This window comes from Triturus cristatus, chromosome 4_2 (assembly GCF_964204655.1).
Source record: "Triturus cristatus chromosome 4_2, aTriCri1.1, whole genome shotgun sequence".
Classification (NCBI taxonomy): domain Eukaryota; kingdom Metazoa; phylum Chordata; class Amphibia; order Caudata; family Salamandridae; genus Triturus; species Triturus cristatus.
This window is the reverse complement of record NC_140586.1, coordinates 114391838-114417648: the sequence shown is the minus strand read 5'-3', so window position 1 is coordinate 114417648 and position 25811 is coordinate 114391838. Positions and strand designations below refer to the sequence as shown.

Genomic DNA, 25811 nt, shown 5'->3' with positions numbered 1-25811 from the left:
CAAAAAGCCTGACGCGTTACAAAGCTTGATTGCTTCTTCCTCAGAGGCTTGACAAATGCAAGAGGACACACCCACAGATTTAAATTACATCCCACGCCCATCATAGGGCAAAGCATTCTGGGTCCTGTAGTGCGTCCATCAAATTACACCCAATATGGGCGCATCACTGTTTCATTGCTGTCCATAATGAAAGCCCACAGATGGGCCCCAGCGCGAAGATGCATCCTGCGCCATCAACAAACTCCCACACATGAGGTCAGCTAGTTAAACCGCCACGTGGCTCCCAGTTATCGGGATGGTGCATTTCTCGCGGCAGGGGCTGCCGCGTGTTCAATTACTGCTCCAGGTGCCCCTCTCTTAGAAATGCACTCAACACATGAGGCCGGGTAAATATCCCGCCCCGTAGCTCCCAGTTATCAGGAGGGTGCATTCCCCGCTGCAGCCCCTGCCGCGAGAAATGCACCATCCCGATAACTGGGAGCCACGTGGCGGTTTAACTAGCTGACCTCATGTGTGGGAGTTTGTTGATGGCGCAGGATGCATCTTCGCGCTGGGGCCCATCTGTGGGCTTTTATTATGGACAGCAATGAAACAGTGATGCGCCCATATTGGGTGTAATTTGATGGACGCACTACAGGACCCAGAATGCTTTGCCCTATGATGGGCGTGGGATGTAATTTAAATCTGTGGGTGTGTCCTCTTGCATTTGTCAAGCCTCTGAGGAAGAAGCAATCAAGCTTTGAAACGCGTCAGGCTTTTTGACATGCTGTAACGCCATCAGCGCTGTGAGATGTTTGCCTTATAAAGGATTGCTACACCAACTTTTTCGAGTGCATTTCTATGAGAGGGGCACCTGGAGCAGTCATCGAATACGCGGCAGCCCTTGCCGCGGGGAATGCACCCTCCTGATAACTGGGAGCTACGGGGCGGGATATTTACCCGGCCTCATGTGTTGAGTGCATTTCTAAGAGAGGGGCACCTGGAGCAGTAATATATATATATATATATATATATATATATATATATATATATATATATATATATATATTCACTTAAAAAACCATAGGTTTCACACATGTTATAGTTAGCTGTACATTTCACTCGTAAAAAACCAATGAAATTCCACGTTATAGTTAGATCAGGTAACTATAACTTGCGCGCCCACAATAAACTGCTGATGACGTCACATATTACATCACTCATGACATGGTCAGTGACATCACTCATGACATCAATGATGACATCTGAAATTACACATTGTGGATTGCGGTCACGCAAGTTATAGTTACCTGATCTAACTATAACGTGGAATTTCATTGGTTTTTTACGAGTGAAATGTACAGCTAACTATAACATGTGTGAAACCTATGGTTTTTTAAGTGAATTTGCAAGGTTTTGTAAATGATAATTCCTAACTATATCATGTGTGAAACCTATGGTTTTTTCAGTGAATTTGTACGTTTTTTTAAATGCTAAGTTATGTATTTATTTATTTTTTTTTTTTCTGGTTTTTCACTGTGCGCACACCCTGCACGCACACACTGTGCGCGCGCTGTGGGCGCTCGGTGCGCTTCGCGCACCGAGCGCCCACGTTGCGCAGTCCATGCCGTGCGCGCCTCCCCTTTTTTTACACAGTAACATTTGTTTTTTTCTCCCTTGTGGGTCCTTTAATTTATTTAATAAATGTGATTGTTACTTCTTTATTTTTTTGAAATTTTTTTTTTCCCTTGTGCGTACGGTAAGCTTACCGTGCGCGTACGGTAAGCTTACCGTACGCGCACTCCGCGATTTTTTTTTTAAATTATTAAATGTATTTTTCGTACTTTTGGGTCCTTCTTGGACCCCCTGACAAACACTAGGGGGTCTGCAACTCTCTTCGTTGCCCCCTTTTCAGGTTCCCCACCTTTGTTTGTCAGTGCGAGAGACAGAAAATGGCGGCCGACACTTCCTGATTTCGACCGATTCGAATGTTTACAGTCATGTAACCACCAATCAGAATTGAGCTCGCGCACGGCACCGTACGCGTACGGTAAGCTTACGGTAAGCGCACGGAGCGCGCTTACAGATATATATATTGATTTAAATGCTATTTTCTCAGGACATACTGAACAGATTTACACCAGACCTGCAAAAGGCACTTCCTTGACCTTATGGCTACCTCTCTGCCAAATTACACGTAATTCTGTTCAGCCGTTCGGGCTGTAGCTGTGTCTAAAGGTCCTATGGGAAAATGCATGGGGAAAACGCGTTTTGGGACCCCCCTTTTTTCTCAGCCCCCGCTTGACGAATCCCCCCGAGACTTTCAGGGTAGGAGCGGAGCGGAGCGCCCCATTAGTTTTGAAAATTTCGCGAGGATTCATCGTCCGGCGCCAAAGTTATTCCAAATAGAATGTTGCGGATTTCCTATGGAAACACGGTCCCAACTATAACTATCTACTGGCGACCGCCAGTAAGATAATATATATATATATATATATATATATATATATATATATATATATATTCACTGAAAAAACCATAGGTTTCAGGGGCGTTATAGTTAGCTGGACTTTTCACTCGTACAAAACCATAGAAATTCCCCCGTTATAGTTAGTTCAGCTAACTATAACTCGCGCGCCCGCAATGCACTGCTGATGACGTCACATATTACATCACTCATGACATGGTCAGTGACATCACTCATGACATCACTGATGACATCTCAAATGACATCACTGATGACATCACTGATGACATCATCCAGTGAATGTGTGTTTTTCTGAAAATTACATATGTTTTATATATGTATATCTCAAGGTCGATGGAAGAATAAATGGGTATATAAGTGTCTAAATGGATGATTTGTTTTTGAAAAATTGATTGTATAACTGACTGATTAAGTGTATCTTCGTGAATACATGGCTTAGTGAGTAATGTTTAAATATGTAAATATCTGTATCAGTCTCTCCCTTTGTGTATAAGTGGCTGCATGGGTTGGTGAGTAGCTACATGAGTGTCTATATAGGTTATTAGTTGGTTTTTTGAGTATCAGTATAAGTGTCTGATGTCTGTATGGTTCGGTTGGGGGTATTACGTAGTGCATAGGTGCATGAATGAGTGACTCACTGTTTGTATGTGTTGAAGACAGCATGTGTGCAGGACTGTATGGGTGGATGAGTGTGTGCATGGGTGTGTTAGTGAGTGAATGACTGTCTCAATAGTGTCTCTATGAGTAACTACATATGTTTTAAACTAGTATATGTGACTATTGGTGTATATAAGTGAGTATATGTGAGAGTGAGAGATTGAAAGAGTTCCTGTATGAATAAGTATGTGTTTCTATAAGTGATTGTTAAAAAGTCTAATTATGTGTAAGTTTCTGTAGAAGTAAGTGTGGTGGTGTGTGTATAACTGTATATGCAGGTAAACGGATGTTTGATTCTTTATTAGCATGAGTGACCCTGTGTATAAGTAACTGTATGGATGAGTGGCGTTGTGTAACAGGATGTATAGGTGTATGAGTACATATGATGAGTGAGTACATGTATGAGTGACTGTATAGGACTGTTGGTGAATGAGTGGATGTGGATGTGGATCTTACAATTACTGAATAGGTTGTTGTAACTGGTATTGGTATGTCCATTGTTTTGAAAATGTTAATTTCTATTTTTGAATGTGTGTATCAAAGGTTATATTAGGGGGAGAGGAGGTCTGCCACTCTATCACAAGGATGATGTCATCAGTGATGTCATCAGTGATGTCATGAGTGATGTCACTGACCATGTCATGAGTGATGTAATATGTGACGTCATCAGCAGTGCATCGCGGGCGCGCGAGTTTTAGTTAGCTGAACTAACTATAACGGGGGAATTTCTATGGTTTTGTACGAGTGAAAAGTCCAGCTAACTATAACGCCCCTGAAACCTATTGTTTTTTCAGTGAATTTCAAAGGTTTTTAAAATGCTAATTTCTAGCTATGCCTACAGAGATAGGACATGTGAAGAAAGAAGGAAAAACGCAAAGAAAGAAAAAAAAGAAATGCAGAAAGAAGCAACAGAAGTCCTCAAAGACGAAGAAAAGTGCAGGAAGAAGTATAACGTGCAGAAAGAACAAACAGAAGAGCAGAAACAAGCCTTGTTGCAAAATCATCCTGTATCCTCAACTTTTTCAGTCGGATACTGGTGGTAACTGAGTCTGACTAACCAGTCCTAGAGCCAGTGCTATGTTAAAAGACACTCAGAATACAGTGAAAACACCTACATACACTAGGGCACACTATGTGTTGGGGTCCCCCTGTGATTAGCATGACCTCCTCTGTAAGCCCCTAGTATATAATAGGGCAGGGGATTAAAACTACCTCTTAAAACGCACCACAGGGCGTGTTTGAACACGTCACCTCATGCCCCGTCCCCTCCCTTCCCCACTGTGTAAACACGCCCTGTAGCCGTTTTAAGTTGGGAGATTAAGTCCCCTTGAATCCTGAGGGTCCCTAGGGTCCAACTAGACCACTAGGTACCTCCAGTAAGCGCCACAGAGCTGCGTTGCAGAGAGGTGTAAAATGTAGCACGGCCTGCACCACCTCTCTGCAACGCAGAGCAGTGGGGCTTACTGGAAGCACCTGGTGGGCTAGTTGGACCCCAGGGTCCCTCAGGATTGAAAGGGAATTATTTCCCCAACTTAAAAACGCGCCACAGGGCCTGTGGGCGTTCTGAGTTGAGAGATTAAGTCCCCTTGAATCCTAAGGGACCCTAGGGTCAAACTAGCCCACTAGGTACCCCCAGTAAGTGCCACAGAGCTGCGTTGTATGGAGGTGTAAAAAGTGGCGTGGCCTCAGAACACCTGTCTGCAACGCAGCTCCCTGGCGCATACTGGAGATACCTGTTGGGCTAGTTGGCCCTCAGGGACCCTCAGTATTGAAGGGGAATTAATTCCTCAACTTACAACTGGCCAGGGGGCGCGTTTGCAGAGTGCTGCAAGGAGGGGGCGTGGCCTCCGGCGCGATGCCGGTCTTTTATTTATTTATTTTTAAGAAGGAGGGCTGTGTGGCCCCCTTTCTTTTTCTAATTTATTAGCCCTGGGGACCCCATCCCCCAAGGCCTGCACCCTAATTTTTTTTGTTGAAAAAAATGTATTTGGCCCTCCCAATGCCTTAATCGGCCCCGGGGACCCCAACCCCCAGGTCATGGCCTTTTATTTCTTTTTTTATTCTTTAGGAGGGGGCCCCCCTCCTCAGGCCACTTATGGCCCCGGGGACCCCATCCCCCGGGGCCGGCCTTTGTTTTTTATTTTTTTTAAAATATATATATTTATAGAAACACCTAGGACATGCTGGACAAACCGTGTGTACCTATCACCATGACGATTTGCGTGATATTCATTAAAAGGCGACTATGCATACAATGAATCCACGTAGAATGTATTCACACCGCTAGTGAAGCTCTGACATGTCTGACACCCTACCGTGCCTAATCCCGGCGCCCCCGCTGGTGGATACTCTCCAAGTAGACACCCTTGTCGTTTATTTATACAAACATGGGTAGCTATTGATGGGCACATTTAATACACATGCACACCAAGCCATTCAAAGGGGATTCGACAAAAATTCGACCAAACTATGAAAGAAACCCCCTCACGGTTAATAAAACACACATCCACCGCCGGATGTGTAATACTTTTTATTTTACTCTCTGGAAAGGAGACAAACCTCACTTGAGAGTCACAGCGTGCTCCTGGCTGAGCCCAATGCTGTGTTACACCCACCAGTGCCCGCCGAGTGCCACACACCTCTGTGTTGTATTCCACCCGCTAGTGCATATGCTATGACACTCTCTAGCCCATGTGCACTGTAACACCACCCCGTGAATATGTCATGCCACACTTGCCTTCGCACGGGTCATATTGCCCCATCTAATGTGCCTTCCTCGATGCCTATGTTATAAAGCACAGCGCTATGCCATACATATTACAATCTGGGATCCATATCTTTGTCACAGTGCATATGCAATGTTACACTACCCAGCACATATTTTATATTAAACTTTAGAGACTACTTAGGTTACACAACACTGCCCTGTGCATATTACACTCCAAGGCGCATATCACATAGCAAGCGCTAGTGCCTGTGCTATCTCGCGCTCTCCAATGAATCTGTCATTGCGCACAATGTATTGCATATTATATTTCACGCCCCGGTTCATCTTATATCACACTTTTTGGTGCATAGTTTATACCATATACTATATCTAGTTTTCATTTTCAATCGTGCTCTCAGGACTATGTTCTATATAACACTGCGTCCACCTACCCTTTTCACGGGCATTACATTTTGCGATGGGGGGTGGAGGGTCAGGGGATGTTTCTGCCAAGTGAGCCCGGAGTCACAGTCTCAAACGTCCTCTTCTTCCTGAATAAGAGTGAGATTATGCGGCATACTTGTTCATATTTTAAGTAGTTCGCACAGACACACATTTTAAAAACAATAAAGTTCCTAATACCCACCTTCTATGAACAGTTGGCTTGCTGCCCCATCCACCTCCTCCCTATCCTCTGTTGTCTGAATCCATGGACTAGCCTCCTCCCTCCTGCCATGCATGGTCTGATGTGCTGCCACTGCCCTGCATTTAGCGTGATGTACCAGTCCACTCATCCTGCCCTCCATTGCCCAATTCTATGGCCCATCATTGACCTCCTGCTTAGCCTCTGTGCTTTGCTTCCTGCCTCTATTCTCCTTCCCCCTGCCCTCCGATATCTTTGTGCATGCCCCTGCTCCATCCTTTTTGACCACCATGTTCCGTGGACCTGCCACTCCTATCTACTCTGAGTGTTCTGTTGAGCTGCCACTCCCCTACCACCTGCCTAGCATTGTCAGATGACTGTAACCTGTCCCTGCCACCTTCACCCTGCCTGTCCACATGCCATGCCCCTATCCCCTTCCTCCTGTCCTCCATGGTCCATTTTACTGCCACACCCTTCTGCCCTCCCTGGTCTGTTGTGCTGCAACTGCTCCTCCTGCCTGCCCCGCGCGGTCTGTTGTGAGGCCCCTTCCCCTGAACTCTCTTGTCTGTGCCCAGGTCCTGACCCTCCCTTCTATCCTCCATGGTCCTTTGTGCATGCCCCTGCACCCTCCTTCTTGCCCATCATAGCCATTGTGCTGCCACTAACCCTCCCGCTTGCCATGCATGGTCTTCTGTGCTGCCATGGCCCCTCCCACCTCCCCTGTGTGGTCAGCTAGCTGCTCCTGACCCCCTCCCACCTTCCCTCCATGGTCTGTGTGTATGCCATCATAGTCTCACTGTTGCTCTCCATGGTGTGTCTTGTTTCTAGTGCCCATCCTGCCTGACCTCCATGGTCATCTTGCTGCTCCTGCCCTGCCCTGCCCCCTTGCCCCCAGCCCTCTGTTTCCATGTGCAGACCCCTATTCCCTCCCTCCTGCTTGTCGGTTCCAGTGTCATGACCCTGATCCGTCCCTCCTGCCCTTTATGGTCTGTTATGCTGCAGCTTTCTCTCCTGTCTGTCCATTATGGTCAGCTAGCTACCATTGTCTCTTTCCCCTCTGTTGTCTGTTGTCCATGTGCATGGTCCTGTCCCCTCCCTATTGCTTTCTATGGATTGTTGTGCTGCACTCCCGTCCCGCATGCCCTGTGTGGTGTATTGTGCTGCTGCAAACCCTGATGCCTGCCCTGTAGGGTCAGTTTGGTGCACCTCTCAATGTCCCTCCTGTCCTCTGTTATCCGAGTCCATGTCCCTACCCCAATTCCTCCTGCCTACCATGATCCAATGTACCATACTTGCGAACATTTTGAACTTGGTAAGAGGGAGATTTTGAAATAAAACTGGGGTATTGATTTTCCCCTTTGAGTTGCATTGAAAAAGAGAAGATTGTAGACAGGAAACAGATCAAGTAAAGCCCATTTGAGCTTAAAAACATTGGACGTTTCCTGGCTGAAACGGGTCTGTTGGCATGTATGGTTGTATGACCACTGCCTCTTCCTTCTGCCCACAATGGTCTATTATATTGCCACAGCCTCTCTTGCCAGTCCTGTATTGTTGGTTTGTTGCCCCTGCCCCCCTTGTTGCCCCTGCCCCCCTTTCCACTGCCCTCCATAGTCTGTTGTGCTGCCATTGCCCTTCCTGCCTGCCTAGTGTGGTTAAATTGTTGCCTCTGCACTCTCCTACCTGCCTTCCATTTTCAGAGTCTGTGCCCCTGGCCTTTTGCCTCTCAACAGTATCCCAATGAACAACTAGATTGCTAACATTCTATATTTATTACAAAAGTGTGGAATGCCTGACGTCATCTTGATGTAATCAAAACTGTAATGCCTAGAGCATTTCCTTTAGAAATTACATATATGAGAGGGTCTTATTTGCCATCAGTGCAACAGCAATGGATTTTCAACTATGTTCCAGCTGTCTTACTGTTCTTTCCATTCATGTGATCTCTATATGATCTTTTCTTGTGTTTATTACTGTGTTTTTGTCTTTATGTTGACTCACACATTGTGGAGCAAACATTGATCATTCCTGCCTCCGTGATTAAGTTTAATTGGATGCAGCGATAATACAGTTCCTAGTTTTTATTTATAATAGCAAATTAGATCACATTTATTCACTGTATTTCTAGTTGTTTTGGGGTTTTGTACCTTTCCTTGGCATGTCACTGTCAAAGATATGCTTGTTCAGGTTGTTGTAATCATTTGCAGTTCATGGCTGTTTAGGTTTATTGACAACTTCCGGAGTTATTACACTGGCGTTCAGTTGGACCACCATCCACTTTTGCGGCGATCAGGAGACCGCCCGACAAGCAGTCGGCAGTCCAACTGCGGCATTACGATGCGACTGCTGGGCTGGTGGTCACAAAGTGCACCTTTTACCAGTAAAAGGGCCGCAGCACAAGCCGGCGTGTAAAGGAGCACTTTATGCACATCCATGCAAATATCGTAATCCCAACAGCTGTGCCTGGCTTGGCACCGCCTCCATTTGGAACTATGATTCTGCGCCGATGGGATCATAGATCCTTTTGGTGGCAGCGCTCTTCCCCCGACTGTTTAGGGTCCCACTAACAGCATTGGAATGCGGCAGTCTGACTGAAGGGCTTAAAGTGGTTGGACTGCCATAGACGGCGTGGAGGTGCGGACCGACCGCCATCGTAATCAGGCCCTGAGTGGTTCTCCTCTTTATATGTCTAGTTAAACATCAGAATATCTTCCTTTACTTTAACTTGCAAAGTACAATTATTACTTCATAGCAATCTATCATGTTGTAATGCTTTGCTTACTTTTCAGAATCATATGCCTTTTGATGAATTACATTTGATACATTTTCCAAAAAGTATGGCTCTTTTTGTTGATACATTTCATTATCTTCTGAAACCAGTTCCTTTATCTTTATAAAAGGTGCACAACAGTTCCTCATTGTTGTTTAAATCATGCAGAATTATTGTTTTGAATTTTATTACGTTCTCAGATTCAAGTTGGTATAACTGGTGTGTTCTGTCTCCTCCTCTTTTCATTTAAACCACTATGAAGATACAGTTGTAAGTCACTCACTGCAATCCTTCTTTATGGTTTCTAAAGCAGTGTTATGCTATGGAATAGGATGCATGCAAGATGTATGGTTATTTTGTACACTTCAGATATGATCTAAGATTCACATTTTTAGTGAACATATTGTGCTTCCTACATATTTGCAGACTCCATTTACACTTCAGAGCAGTGACACACTGGACTACCTCTACCTCGCAGAAACTTAGCTCAACTCCACATCAGCATATGACATTACAGCGGGCTATAAGATTGCATTACAGGACCGCCTTCACAAGCCTACAAAAACTCTATCAAATGCCCATGACCATGGAGAGCACCAACCCATTAATGGAGCATCTGCACTTCAAATTGCTTATCTCTGAAAACTTCACCCTAAACAGAACCCTTGCCTACTGACTTCCAGGACAGTGAGCTACCTTCAACAGCCTCATCACTGACTTTATAGACCCTCTTACCATTGACTGCAAAGTGTCTATGCTCCTTAGTGACCTCAACTTGCATCTAGAAGACAGAAGTGATCTCTGCTCCATAGCCTCCTCGAAAGCCTGAACAGCATGGGACTAACCCAGCTTGTCACTGAGCTATGACACATCGCAGGACACATGCTGCATCCCATGTTCAAGAAACACACAAAAGGAGATGGGAGGCTGCTTGCAATAAGTCTAGGCACTGGCAATTGCGTGGGGTAGCACTCCGATCCATCGTTCTTTTGTTCACCATGCCTCCCCAGTTTGGACCCAGGCATATGCAAATCATTCTTGATCCTGCTCCTTATGGGAACAATCCAGCCAGAACTGCCAACCCAGGTCTTTGCTGAACCAGAACACAAGCAACTCAGGACTGATTTTGTCCTAGATGTGGGCTCATCAGCCGGGAACAGTTTGGTTCCAGTGACACAGTGAGCATGGGACACACATCTGGGCATACCCATGTCACTAAGGATGGTACATGAAACACACAAAAGGGGATAAGTGGTTGCTTGCAATAAGTTCAAATTACTCGCAATCACTCTGGGTAGCATTCCAACTCATCGTTCTTTTTCTCACCATGACACCCCAGTTTGGAACCAGTAATATGCAAATCAATCATGACCCTGTTTCTCATGGTAACAGTTCAGCCCGAACTGCTAAGACAGGTCCTCGCTGAACCAGAACACAAGCAAACCAGGACTAGTTTCACCCTAATTATTGGCTCATCAGCCAGTTACTGCTTGGTTCCAGTGTCACAATGAGCATGGGAAGCATGTCTAGGCATACCAATGCCACTTAGAGCGGTATGTGAAACACACAAAAGATGACGAGAGGCTGCTTGCAATAAGAAGTAGCCATCTTCAACACCAGCAACAGCATCAATGAACAAGAGCTCACATGAACTGACCACTCCATACGCCATTTCCAAATCAACACTCCATAAACCAACATACCCGCCACCGTTAGGCTGCCATGCAGCAGCAGAGGCGAAATCTCAGAAGCAAACTGGCTCAACGCCCTCAGCAAGGATCAACCCAACCCCACAGACAACGTCAACAATGACATCGTCAACTTCGACATCTGGATCAAGAACTGTGCAGACTCCCTCGCACCCATCAAACTCAAAAGGAAAAAAGAAGCAACAAGCAGGTCAGTTGGTCCACAGAGGACCTTCAGGACTCTAAATGGCACTTCAAACAGCTGGAAAGAAAACGAAGAGCCGGCCGCGAAACCACCAACTGAATCACCCAAAAAGAGGTACTCAGCTGTTTCGACTAGCAACGAGACACCAAGAGCAGCTGAATGCATTGAAGGGAGCCCCAACAGGAAGGAAATCTTCTTGCTCATCAAAGACGTCACTCACCAACCACAGCCTCCATGAACAGCATTTCTGCCTTCCACAATCTCTGCAAAGACCTATCCTACATCTTCCACAGCAAAACATCTACAGCAACTTCACTCGAGACAACCACCTGACTGGATGGAAAACACTCACCAGAGAACAAACAATATCACCCAGACCATCGGCTCAGGGACCCTATCAGATCTATGCCTCCACCACGTCTACAACCTCGGCACATCACCAATCAGCACTACCATGACTTACCTCATTAACACCCCCATCATCTCCGCCACCTTCTCAGAAGACTAGAAGCAAGCAGTGGTCAACGTCCACCTCAAGAAATAAACCTAAGCCAACTGAGCAACTTCCATCCCCTCTCCCTGCTCCCCTACCCAGCCAAAGAGATAGAGAAAGCCATACACAAACAATTCGGAAGCCACCTAGAGCTACATCACCAACTGGACAACACCCAATCAGGATTCAGAAAGAACCACAGCACTGAAACAGCACTGGGCTGAGCCGAACCAGCGGCCCTCATCCTTCTCAAAATCTCTGTGGCATTTGACATAGTCTCCACAACATACTTATCAGAAGAGTCTAAGAGATCGGCAACCAAGTACCAGCACTCAACTGGATCTGCTCCTTCCTCATGGAAAGAACCCGAAATGTGAGACTGCCACCTTTCGCATTGTAGACCAAGAACCTGATCTGCAGAGCCCTAGCGGGATTGTCCCTCAGGCTGACCCTGTTCAACATTATACCACTAGCCAACATCATGCGAGCCCAACACATAAACTTCATCTTTTATTTCAACGATACTCAACTCCTCCTCTCCCTGACCAACATAACATAACAGACCAGAACAGAACATACACCACAAGTTGGGATTCTCACATGATATTTTTTTCAATCATAATCTGTTGGCCATCTTTGTCTCTGATGTCTTTGGTATTTTCCCAATTTTGCATGTTTTACAAATTCTAAAATTTACAAAACTCCTTTGTGATTCTTTTTGCCAATAAGTTTATTTTCTCTGCTGGTAGTAGTACCTAGTTAGTTTATTCTTGGGAGATAGTACCTTGCAAAATGTTATTGCTGGAGTATTTTCCATTATAGATTTTGACTAATTAGAATCCAATGCTATTGAAAGATTTTTCAGATTTCACTTCTATTCATTACTGTAAATCGGGATTATTTCTATATTATTGGTCCTTAAATTGCATAACCCTTGTTCTTGCTTTTTGATTGAGGTTTCCACTCTGGGTTTTGTATTTGATCTTTCCAGACCACTTTGAATGATTCCTTTCAATATTATCATCGTCTATGTAGATAGTTATGGACAGAAAATGCATCTTTTTATGGTTCATCGACTGAGTGAACTGCAGTCCTTATTGATTGTTGTTCAGACTCTAAAGGTATTGTGCACATTCTTTTTCCAATGCATTCCAAATAATAAAAATATCATCTATATATCTCGGCATAAGAATTATTTCTTGTAGATGATGTTTATGACTCTCTCTATCTATGCCGCTTCTTTCTCCCACTACCCAACGGTGAGATTTTTATGACTGTGCGAAAATGAATAACCTATGGCGATGCTAAACGTTTGATTGTATGATTCATGATTTAAAAGATAAATGTTGGTTTTGAGACATATGTCAATCATTTTCAATAGCATCCACAAAGGTTTCATTTCTCCTACATTTCGCTTTTAGTTTCTCCTACGTTTCCTGCATTTTCCTTTTTGGTTTCTCTTTTATGGCAACAATATCTCAGCAGGAATTATTGTGATTACTTAAACTCGATTCTCATCTCAAAGCGGTGAGTTTTCCGCCCATTCCGCTTTCGGTTTGTCGCCCTGCTAGTCCCCAGCCTCCCTCTTCCGCCTAGCGCACTCAGCCTTCCATCGTTTCCATAGACATTTCGGCTGATTTATTCCTGATATACAGCTCAATTGTACTCCGACCACTCCGTGGCCAGTCTTCCCATCGTCATCGCTTCTTCCCTAGCGCTAGCGCTTGACCCAATGCGCTTCAGGTATGCCTTTGAGAGTCCTCCTTCCCGCCATTTATGCCCCCTGTCAGCCTCCCTGATACTTATTTTTATTCACAGAGCACTCCACGAATAGGCGACCCAGGTCCTGAAGATGATCCTAATTAAATAGGATCGAAACGTCGTCGACCATTGCCCAACAGCTCAAACGCCTTAGGCGCACTTTGACCCTTGGTTCTTTAACATAACGGAAATTACCAATTGTATAACTGAACAAGTTGATGTTTGAACCTTTTAACCTGTATATATATTGTAAATTCTCTTGCGCCGTATGCTGTGGTGTTTTTCACGTTGTCACCTGCGCCGTTACCTCACTGTCACGAGCACTTTGTACACACTCCACTAGGGTTGCCTTGGTATTTATACCCAACAGTGCTTTAACAACTGTTTCGTGTATTTGTTGAATTTCTGATAATATATGACGCCTACGGGCGCTTTGATTGAATTATTTGAAGCCTCCTCTCTTGTGTTCTCCTATTGTAATGTCTTGCACATACAAGTTTAAGTAATCACAATAACTCCTGCTGAGATATTGTTGCATTTATACCGTACTTACCCAGATCTCAGTTTGGTTTATGGGTTAAACTCCTGTGGTTTTTCTATGTCACCTAAGGCGTCATATCGAGTCTGACTTGACAGTCAAGCTTAGGAGCAGATGAAATGTTTATGGCCATATTTACCCGTCCTTGCTTTTGTTGAAATTCCGAAACTGGTAGCAATGTCCATTCCTGCGTCCTCAAAGACATTCAGGTAGTCTTTTCCACTGCCATAGCTGCAGCCAATGTCATTTTTATCCACAGTGTTCCAGACCTATTTGTGAATATAATGAAAGTCAACAAAACCGACACTGAATTTCTATTATGTTCCAATAATTCAAATATTCATCATCATCATCATCACCAACCAACTTTATTTCGCACTTCATAAAAATGCATAAAAGTACACACATAAAAACAGCATAAAAGGTGCATTAAAATTAGGCGTACAATAGATACAACATTTAAAAGCAGTTCCAAGCCCACGGTTAAACACTGTGCATAAGAGATAAATCCACAAATACATACATGGACTAGGAAAAAGGCAGAATAAAACAGTTACAATTGATCTGAAAGTGCTAAAGGTGTAGTATATAAAACATTATGGGAGCTCATAGTGGCCAGTAGGAAGGAGGCAAGTGCAAAGCAGACCAATCGGGTTTATAGTGAGTAAAATAAAAAGAGAGCAGATGCTACAGACCTCATTGAAAATTTCCTCTAGAGTGGAACAATGAAAGCCTTCCTCTCAGTTGTGTATAATGGACAAAAAAGGAGGCGGTGTGAAGTTGATTGGGCTGTCTTGTTGTCACAAGGATAAGGTGGTAATTTGTTTAGGGAAAAAGGATTATTAGTGTAGCCCAGCATTAACGGTTTAAGATTCAATCTGAATCTGGTCAGAATTAGGCAATGCTGATTATTCTCACCAAACCGTAAGAATGAATGTAGGTGATTTGATATCTGTGGTATTGATTCATAAAACGTTATGGTTTGTTTCCCTTTGTGACTATTCCACTTGTTTCCCTTTGTGACTATTCCACCTATCCTGAGTGACTTTATTTATAAAAATGGCCTTTAATCTTGATTAAGGGAATTGTACGCTGAGAGTCAGAGTAACAAACAGAAATGCAAGACCCAAAGAGGTAAGAGTTTCTCTGACGTATAATAGCAAGGGGATTTTGTGGGGATGATCCAAATTTAAAATGTCTTTAAAGATTTTTAGGCTCACAGTACCCCTTTTCAATATGGATAGCCAGAGAGAGAGTGGTGCTAATCTTATGGTGTCCGTAATAAAGGGCATGCTGGCTTCTTTGTGGGCTATGAAGTTGTTACTCGATTGTGAGATCGACAAAAGTCTTTTTATGAATTAGTCCTCTTGCACTTGGAGAGAGGTTACATTACTGATACCCCAAATTGCTGCCCAATAAGTGGCCATAGTAAGCGCTTTTGCCAGGTGAACTGTGAGCATTTCAGGTATGGCCTTGTGGCCTCATTTTTGGGAAAATCTAATAAGGGCTGCGATACTTTGGATCACTTAATTTCTATTATGTTCCAATAATTCAAATATTTATCAGAAACCGAGAAACAGCCTAACAAAACAAAAGTGATATTTTGCAATTACAAGCTTTTCGGGGACCACAAATGTCCTCATGTGAACTTTGCCAGCCACAACACAGTCTGATAAGCTGGTCACTGCCTCGTCGTTTTTTATGTACCACTGTTGCAATGCTGTTAATTCTGTGGCTATACGACTCTATCAGATTCCTCTTTTAACACCTAACGTTTGTAGATGCTCTCTGCTAGAGTTGTTGGATTGGTAAAACTGGGAGTGACACAGTCAGATTGATATGAAAGTCCAATATCTCTTGGGAACAAAAAATGGATTTGTTCTTGATACTACCCTATTGTTATGAAAAACTATGCAAGGTGTGTTACTGTAAAGCACTTGAATTGCAGTAATTTAAAAGAGAAGATGTAATTGTAGCTGAAAAAGCTACTATTCATGAAAGATATTGAAGAGTGTATTTAAAGGCAATGTCAAAAAATACCCCCTGAGCATTACATCTTTTTTCATTGGGTTGAACAATCCTCTCAAAGAGGGTGTAAGAGGATGGAAAAGAGCAAAATATATATTCCAAATATGTTTCATTATATACAATTCATAGTTAATATATTTTCTTAGTACACAAACGGTTCTTTATGTACGCAAAATCAATCAAAAAACCCAACAAACCCTCTCTTTTAAAAAACGAAACATAGATACATTATAATGTCACAAATTCAAAAGGAACAATACAAAGACACACAGAGAAAATATGAAGGAGGAGTTTGAGGGCAACACAAAATGAGTACAGAGATGGGAAGGCATTTTTCTCAGATTTCCCAACAACACTTTCATTACCACCAGGTCCCTCCAGTCCTCATCCCATTCATTACAAAGTGAGATAATCCTATCTCACAGACAGAAAAAAGAACGAAGGAATGCTGGAGCCCTACCCTACCCCCTCCCACAGGGAGGACATAGGTGCACTTTCCCAGCACTCCTGCTGTTCTTTCTTTCTTCTGCCTGCAGACAGAATGGGACAAGTCAGGAGTCTGTGGCGCGTGGTGAAGATGTCTCCGCAGCCGGGCCGTAGGTGGTGGTTGTGTCTCCTTCTCTGCCGGGCTTGGAGGGAGCCATGCAAAGTCATTTTTGGTCATGCTGTGCTCCAGCGGGGGCTGGTGTATTGAAGCGTTCTATGCGCCTCCCGGATAGCCGGTTGTGAAGGGAAGGGTGTCCTCGGTTCATACGGCTGGCTTCCTGGTTTACCTGGGCATGTCTTTCAGAGCGCTTCCGGGGGAGTGTGCCTGTCTTCTGGCGTGACAGGCAGTGGGGCTAGATGGAGAGAGATGGGCACGCCACATCCAGCTGGATCTGAGGTTGGTGCTGGTAGGGAGAACCAGTCACCTACATTGGGCCGGTCCTGTGGTAAGTACTGCAGAGCGGTTGTTTGGTGTGCCTACGTTTGCAGTATAGTGCTTACCTAGGTGCTGTTGTGAAGCGAGATACTCCTGCTTGAGTGGGGTTCTCAGTGTGCTGTGCCTTGCCTGTGGAGTGGCTGCCCCGGTTGGATCAAGGCTCTCTTCACTTCTGGAAGACTCCTGGACTCATTTTCAGATGCAATAGGGAAGCATGCTAGGAAGCAGAACCATATTGAGGCTCTTCCTCTTTCTCCTATGTTTCTTCATTTCCTTCCCCACCTCGACCAAAGTGCCGCAGGGAGGGTGAAAATGACAGACTTTAACGCATGATCCAGGAGGCTTTACAGGAAATGGGCAGTGGGGACAGCCCCAAAGAGTCTGTACTCGTTCAGCCCTCTCGTTCCTCGAGTTCGGATGTGGAGATTCTGGGGGCAGAGGAGCCCAAAGGGAAGTATATTGACAAAGACATGTTGCCAGACTTGTTGAAGCTTGTCAAGTCTAATAGGAGATTTCCTGAGGAGGAGGTGCCAAGCACTTCTGGGGTCACTCTGCTTCGCCAGTTAGAGTGCAGCCACAGTGGATGTCCCTGTTCATGCTTACATCGAAGAAGTGTTAAAGAGGGAGTGTAGTGCTAGAGGCACTCTTGTGGTCTGACACCCTGTAATGACCTTTGACTACCATTATTTTAATTGACTTTGATGTGTTATTTTATTCTAGCCTGAATGTACAACTTCCTGCATATGCCTTGCTTCTCTTAAAAGTTTATTTCTTGTACTCTTGCAGTCTTTCAGTGGGAGCTGTGGCGAAGTAGAACAGCCTTGCCAAGAACAGAACGTGTGGGATGTGCATTCAAAAGCATGAGAGAGAGAGTGAGGTGTGGAATGTACTTTTTGGTCTCGAAGTGCAGTGCTGTAAGCAGTAGTGCACAATGGTGCATTTTGTTGTACATTGATAAGTATTATGAAGTTCTTACTATCGGCTTTGACATGACCTCATGTCATCCTGAATTCCGACTCTGCTTGGCTTCAGCTTAATCTGCGCTCACAGCAAGTTGTTTGGGTTAATCAAGTTCAAGGATTGTTTTTGGGAGAGATTGTTCAATGTACCCTGGAAGGCTTTTGTGAGCTTTGTTGATATAAAGGATGGAACATGCGAGATTGGAGAGGGAACGTGGGAACTCCTTCCTGCCAGGGGAATGCTTGCTTGGAAGCTGGCCAGTTCTGGTAAGATTCCTTTGGCTCAGGGGGGAAGGTTTCTCTTTAACCTTCTAGTGTGTTTTGAGATTATAAGGCTGAGGGTTGTTGACTTAGAAACCGGGATTTTGGAATCCGAAGGGGGACAGAAGTATCTACTTTGGTGGAACCCTGGTTGCTGAGGCTCTTAATCACATCTGTTAATCCCCCGGTCAGGAATGGGCTAAGATGCAGTGTTTGCACCAGGTGAATTGTTGAGTTTTGATTATTGCCATTGTGATGTTTGGCCAGTGGCTTTGAACATTTGAGGTGCTTGAGTTTTGATAATTGCCATTGTGACGTTTGGTCAGTGGCTTTGATCATTTGAGGTGCTTGAGCTTTAATTACTGAGATGTGTGGCCAGTAGCTTTGATTATTTGAGATGTTTTCTTTGTGATGTGTGAGTGAGTTGAGGTGCACATCCAAAGTAAATATTTGATGTATCTAGTGTATATATATCTTTCTGATCTCTTGTAGGACGTCCAACATATTATTTTTTCTTCAGTGTTATCTCATATTATCAGTTGCTTATTTATTCATCAGTATTATTCATGCATTTAATTGTTGCATTTACCAAGTGTGTTATTATTGCTTGCATATAAACATATATATCTCTATGTGTATTTGAATTTTGTGCATTTGGCATCTCGGAAAGCCTTTTCTGTTAGAGAGCATTGTGTAAAATAAAACCCCATGCATTATTCTAAAAAGAGAGTCTTTGCATTTTGTAAAATAAAACCCTTTTTTAAAGGTGTTGTTTGTTTTGTGTTACTGTCTCCTGCCTCGCCGAGTGTTGAGCCACCGTGTGGGAGATTCTGTATAATCTGAAAGGCGGAGCAAGACAGAGAGTAAAAGGAACAGGATCAGATCATGCTTCCCCGATTCATGGCCAAGCTGTACCCTCTTCAGGACGTGCCCAAAGAGCTGCCTGACTCTATTCCCATCAACTCATTTGTTGCTCGTTTGGGGAGGTGGACATCATTGACTGAGTAGGCTGTTATTAAGTATTTGGTTGATAAGAAGATTGGTGTGCCCGTCAGAAAAGTATACTCAGGATCGCATCTAGTCCTGCGCACTGGTATTTATGGGACATATGTTGCCCAGTGCCTGATTACCGATGTCAAGGCTCTGTATTAGTCTCTGGATGATACATCTGACTGTTCTGGGATCTTAGAAAACATCGCCAGTTTGAGTTTCTTTCCAATGTGTCTTTTGATGTGGTACGGTCTTCATCATTTTCTGATGGCCCTTGTGTGGCTTCTCACCGAAATCTGGTGTTGAAGGTTTGGAAAACTGATTCAGCCCAGAAGACTTTGGCCCTGCGTCTGCCTTTTCAGGGGAATGTGATGTTTAGTGAGGAACTGAAGGGCAAGCTGCACAAACATTTTAAGGGGAAAAAGCACTCCCCATTCCTTGGAACAGTCATCTGCTGATGAAAGGGCTTCAAAGCCAAAATCCCCCTTCCGTCAGCCATAAAGGAGTCAGTTTTCTCCGGACAGGGAAGGTTTTCTTCGGGCCGAGGACAGGAAATCCAAATCTCCCCAGACTAAACCTTGCTCCTGACTATATGATGGTCAAGCCGGAATTGTTGGTCAGGGGACGAATTTGGCCCTTTCTTCCAGCCTCGGAGCAATCTTCAGGTGCGTGGGTGCTGGACTTTGTGTGCCAGGGGTAACGCATAGAGTTCATTGTTCCTCCTCCGGATTCTGAAGTTTGACTGACTCCATGGCCATCCAGTCAGGTGAAGCAGATGGAATTGTCTCTGGGAATTGACTCGCTTCTGAAGAAGGGAGCAATTCAATTGGTACCTCCACTGGGGAGGGGTCTGGGCTTTTACTCCATTATCTTCCTGGTGGCCAAAGTGACAGGGGGATTCCATCTGATGTTAGACTCGAACGCTCTGAACAAATTTGTTGTCTGTCTGCCTTTCAAAATAGAGACTCTGCAGAGGGTTTTCCCGTTGGTCCTCAGGGATCATTTCATGTGCACACTGGATCTACAGGATGCTTACTATGATATTCCGATCCATCCCCACTGTCGCAGGTTCCTGAGATTCTGCATTCACGGAATCACTTTCAGTTTTGTGTCCTGCCATTAGGCCTTCGGTCTTTCTTGAGGGTTTTTATGAAAGCCATAGCTCCATCAGTGGCTTTATTGCATCTTCAGAGTGCCCCATGCTGCTGGTCAATCTGCAGGTGATGTGGTTGGCCTTGGGGAGCCATGGGTCCCTGCTGAATCATTCCAAGTGTCTACTGGTGCCTTCACAGGATGTGACTTTTATAGGGGCTAGATTTCACACAGACCTGAACAGAGTGTTCTTGCTGCACTGTGACCTTAATGTCCATGGCTCTGAAGGTGATGAGGGGTGTCTCCTTTCCAGTTCAGCTGTGATTGTGACTTCTGGGTCTTATGGTGGCAGCAGTGTTCACGGTGCCCTGGACTCGTTTTCACATCTGGTCTCTGTGAATCCATCTGCTGGATTGTTGGGATCCCTTGTTTCGGGACCTTTACCATATGGTTTGGGTGTCTACAATCCTCCTTCCTGTTTTGCGCTGGTGGCCAGTGTTGGACATTCTTTCCCATGGGATTCCATTGCAGCCCACTCCTCCTGTGGTCCTTACTAAGGATGTCAGTGCGGACCACATTAGGGAGCAGCTCCTTGCAGGGTCGTTGGTCTCTGCAGAAGAAGAGGCATTCTTTCAATTCAAGGGAACTGATGGCCATCTCCAGGGCAGTCAGGGGTTTCCGTCTTTAGTTGGTGGGGCAGAATGTGGTGGTCAGGTCTGAGGGTGACAGTGGCTTACCTTAATCGTCAGGGGGAGTTTGGTCCCAGTCTCTGAATGTGGTAGTGCGTCCCTTATTTTGCTGGGTGGAGAGACATCTATTGTCTCTGGTAGCTGTTCACATCATGGGGTGAACAATATGTTGCCGATGCTCTCAGTTGCTTTTTACCTCCCTCCCAGGAGTTGTGTCTCACTCAGGAGGACTTTCAACATTATGGTAACACCCTGTACATTGGGCTACCAGAGAAACTGTTAGGTAAGCTGCAAGTAACAATGAGCGATGCAGCAAGATTGAGTTTTAAACTCCCAAGACGCTCACATGCAGCACCTTTGCTGCAGGGGCTGCACTAGCTCCCCATCAAGCAGCAAGCCAAGTTTAAGGGCCTTTGCATCGCTCATAAAGCTCTCTCTGGGCAGGCTCCAGAATACATCAACAATCGCCTCAGGAGAGGGGGTGCTAGAGGGCGCAAGGCAAGATGGCCGCTCTGTAGCGCAGCTCCGCTGGCCGAAGAAACACTTCATCAACAATCCTGACATTCCCGCCAGCATCCGTACCAAAAAATAACGGCATACGGCAGCATAACTGCTCCTGACTCACGGGAAGTGGTTATATGACTGAAAATACCCTGAAGTGCTGAGAAAGCTGCCTCTATGTACTCGAGGCTGCGAAGCCATCATGGCGACCTAGCGGAAGCACTGAACGCCGAATATCAGCGAGTGGCAAGCGACAGCATCAGCGATCTGAGCCTGCAGTCAGGGACCCACGCTGTTCTACCTGGCGATTGACTGCACTGAGACGTCCGGCGGGAGCGGGGTAGGCGATACGGCAAGGTGAACAACACTACTAGAGCTCCGGGCCTGCTCTCTCTTCGGTCTCGGGGCACATTGTCAGTGGAGGTAGCTGAGGGTGACAAGACTCGGTTGTGTGATTTAGTACGGAGATCCCCACCCTGACACAACTGTGAAGAGCTGGCTAAGCGTGGCTGCGGTCAGCTGAGTGGGTATGGTGAGTGGCGCGGGCCTGCGAACGAGACCTGCGCTGGCGGTGCTTCCACTCAGGCCCAGTGTCATCACCCCGGCGAGGCTTGCGGCCTAATTAACGCCACGCTACTTAGTGAGGCTGCCTGCTGGATTCAAGATTGTGTGCGTGGTGTGTACTGGCACTCTTGCGGGAGCGGAGGGGGCACCAACACGACCATAACTGCGTCTGCTCCTTTCCTGTAAGCCCTGTACTACCGTGCTGCAGAGTTGTGTCATTTTACATTGCCAGGTAGCCACAGTAAGAAACAAAGCTGCGCAGCCTGGCATGCCCAGTGTGCCCATTAGAGTGGACGCTGCACCGCGAGGTGTAGTTTGATGCGGAGAGTTCCTGCTTCCTGATGTGCTCGTCGTGCAAGATCTGATGCTCCTTTTGGAGGGGGCTGGGCTAGACGGGCAGGAGTGAAGCAGCGTGTTAATCTCGCTATGACCAGGGGCCATCTGGGGTCCCTGGGGACTACATCGTAGATCGGTGCTGCTCACGGAGGTCCCAGGCACAAGTCTGACAAAGGTGTGGTAGTTTTGTATCACTGAGCCCCTTCTATTTGTCCTTGAGCCTGGGTGGTTGGCGCTATACGGCACAGTGCTATTGTGGTGATGCCGGGTAAGGTCTACTACTCTCTCACTCTAATGGCACGCTTGAGCACATTGACTACACGCAGTGGACCCTGTCTCAGGCCAGGCGTTGTATGATTGAGTGGGAGGTGGCATGCTCCCAGTGGGGTCTAATGCAGTGACAGAATAATGAGGAAAACTGAAGCCAGTCCCGCCTCACATTTGAACCTCGAAAGTCTGGTAAAACGCAGCAGCAGTCAGCTTCTGATTTGGAACTGGACACTCTAAACGAAAGTCTCACTGCCATTGAAAAGACACTCTAAGCGATACAATCCAGCTTACAGTCTATAGATGGTAAAATAGATATTTTTAATTTGCGGATGGATCACATGTCCACAAAGCTGAACTAACACGCACTATGCCTGGGGGAGGCGGAAACATGTATATGAGACGCGGATGACGGCCTGCAAATAATGGCCTCCATGACACTAGCCATGGAAAAAGTGCTTGCGCTCATACATGCCAAGAATGAAGACCTGGAGGCCAGATCTAGACATAACAATCTACGGATTACTGGCCTACCGGAATCCACCAACACTGGTCACCTGGAGTCCTATGTAGAGACATTGCTACAACAGATTTTTGGAGTGGAACACTTATCATCAGTCCTGATAGTAGAGCGAGCTCACCGCTCACTGGCTAGTCGCCCTCCCCCGGTTGCCCCTCCGCGACCTATAATTGCATGCCTACTAAATTATAGAGACTGGGACACCATCATTCGCATGGCCAGAGAGAAAGGCACCATAACCCACGAAGGAAACACTCTGACTGTTTACCTGCATTTCACAGTGGCCGTGCAGGAAGCACGAAAAGAATATCAAGCCGTCAAGAGAATCCTCATAGCTGAAAAGATCCCTTATGCCATGCTTTTTCCGGCGCGGTTGTGAATTGAAACAAACAGAAAACCTAAAATCTTCACCACTCCGAAGTCCGCAATGGACTACATCAAGTCTCTCAAGCGATGAAGCCAGGATTCCTCTAGTGTGGCGGACGATGATCGTGGGAACTCCTCAGGTGGGAAATCTGAATGATAAACAGATCATGAGGGCAAGACACTTTGCACTGCTGTACTCTGTATGAACTAGGCACAATCGACTCCAACAATTCCATTATTGTGGATCATACTCTTTACTTGGACCCTAACTCTGCAGATAAGATTTATATTCTTGTTTAAATCGCTGTAATTTGGTAAACTATAACACTTGTATTGCAATTGGATCAGGAACCTATTCTTGTTGCTATTCGGCCCCCTCCTCTGGCATCTGGGAGGGCAATTTGTGCTCCAGCACTCCCCCATGGGTGCTCCCCACAGTTGTTTGCTTCTACATTGTTGCATGTAGGAATTGTTATGGGTAGTATGAGATGGCTTGAGCAAGTTGGGGAAGTTGAAGTGAGTGGGGTTGATGTGGGAAGGGTGGGGTGAGTGGATTGAGCAATATGTTTAAGTGTGACTCAGTTAACATGACTATGTTATGTAAGTGCCTTACAACACCGGGATGCTCTAAATGTTATAAAATGTACTTGAATGCCACAATTAGCTAATGTAAAGAATACCTGCTCAACATGGAACGTGCAGGGGGCTTAATTCACCCAAAAAGATACGTCAAGTTTTTGCATACCCGGATCACCATGATGTGAACATAGCCCTCATGCAGGAAACATATCTGACAAAGTATACTGAAACACACATTGGGGCACAATGGGAAGTATATAGATTGGCTTCCTCCTACTCGGCCTACGCTAGAGGGGTGCTCACAATCATTAAAAAAAACTTGCTTTCACCGTGGATAGAAGTTGTACTGACGACGCTGGCCGGTATGCTATAACACAAGGTAAATTAGCTGGTACACTGTTGACCATTGTGAATGTTTATGGTCCCAACACAGATGATCATGACCCGTTTGAGCATATCATCTCCATATTAAGTGATTGGCCTGAAGCGGTAATATTATGGGGTTGCGACCTCAACACGCATCTAGACCCTAGCAAGGACAAATCAAGCGGTATGGGGGACATTCACCTAGTGCAGCCCAGGTTATCAATGATGGGATGGCCGAGCTGGGCCTGCTGGATGTGTGGTACTTGCGCAATGCTGCGAGCTTGGAGGGCACACACATTCAATGACACACAGTAGTTGGTCGCGGCTCGACTACTGGCTGTTAAGTGAGAGTACGAGCACCTGGGTGTCCACAGTGGAGGGATTACCATGAACACTATTGGACAATAACCCTGTCAGACTCAGCCTGCACATTCCACAAACTATGCACCGTTAATTCACTTGGCGTTTTCATTCTGAAGCACTACAAATCCATTATATGCTCACATGATCTGCGAAGCCATTGTACAATACTTCGATCTAAACAAAGGTTCGGTTGTCAGCGCAGCAACACTTTGGGAGGCCTTCAAAGTCACTATACGAGGCACATGCATTAGCACTTCTGCAGGTATATTAAAAGACATCAGGGGTCAATTATCCAAAGTCGAAACCACTCTGACCAGGCTTGAAAGAGACTACGACAGTTCACCCAATGCACACATTAGCTAAAATCAAAGACTTACTACTAGAGTATGACAAACTGGCGGCCGACGAGATCCATTATCTGTCCAGGAGGCATGTAGTCCGTGCATATGGGGAAGGTGGCAGACCGGGGCATAATCTAGCTACTAAGATCAAGGTCCCCACAGTTCGGCAAACCATGACTAAGATCACAGATAATGCCGGTGAAGATCACTACACTACACACGACATTGTAGCACAATTCAGGAGCACATATGCAAACATATTAACATCACGGGGTAGATATGACCCTATGGAGCTCGATGAATACTTATCGGATGTGGCCATTGCGTGGCTGTCAAACAGTCACAGGGAATACCTCTGTCAACCAATCACCGAGGAGAAAATCCATGCGACAATTAAAACTCTTCCGAATAAGAAAGCCCCGGGGCTGGACGGCCTCACTTTTGAATTCTATAAAGAATTTGCTGAGGAATTGACGCCCTACTTGCTTGAGATATATGCTGAAGCCTACGAGACGGTCAACCTACCGCCAACGCTTAGAGAAACACTAATAATAACCCTACTGAAGAAAGATAAACCGCCATCCCAATGTGACTCTTACAGGCCGCTCTCGCTTATTAATATTGATACAAAAATATTGGCTAAGATACTGGCCATTAGGCTCCCACCCCTGATGCCAAACCTGGTCCTTCCTGACCAATCGGGTTTCATCCCTGACAGGTCGACATCGCATAACATGTGCA

At 45.4% G+C, this 25811-nt stretch overlaps 1 protein-coding gene across 1 annotated transcript in view; it reads right to left on the bottom strand.

The window, feature by feature from the left end:
* LOC146833112 (complement C3-like) overlaps nucleotides 1-25811 on the bottom strand; it is a 1368049-nt gene that overhangs the window by 701116 nt on the left and 641122 nt on the right. Inside the window, exon 15 of the mRNA XM_085600736.1 lies at nucleotides 14066-14195. Coding sequence (XP_085456862.1) covers nucleotides 14066-14195 — 130 coding nt within the window. The remainder of the gene's footprint in view (nucleotides 1-14065; nucleotides 14196-25811) is intronic.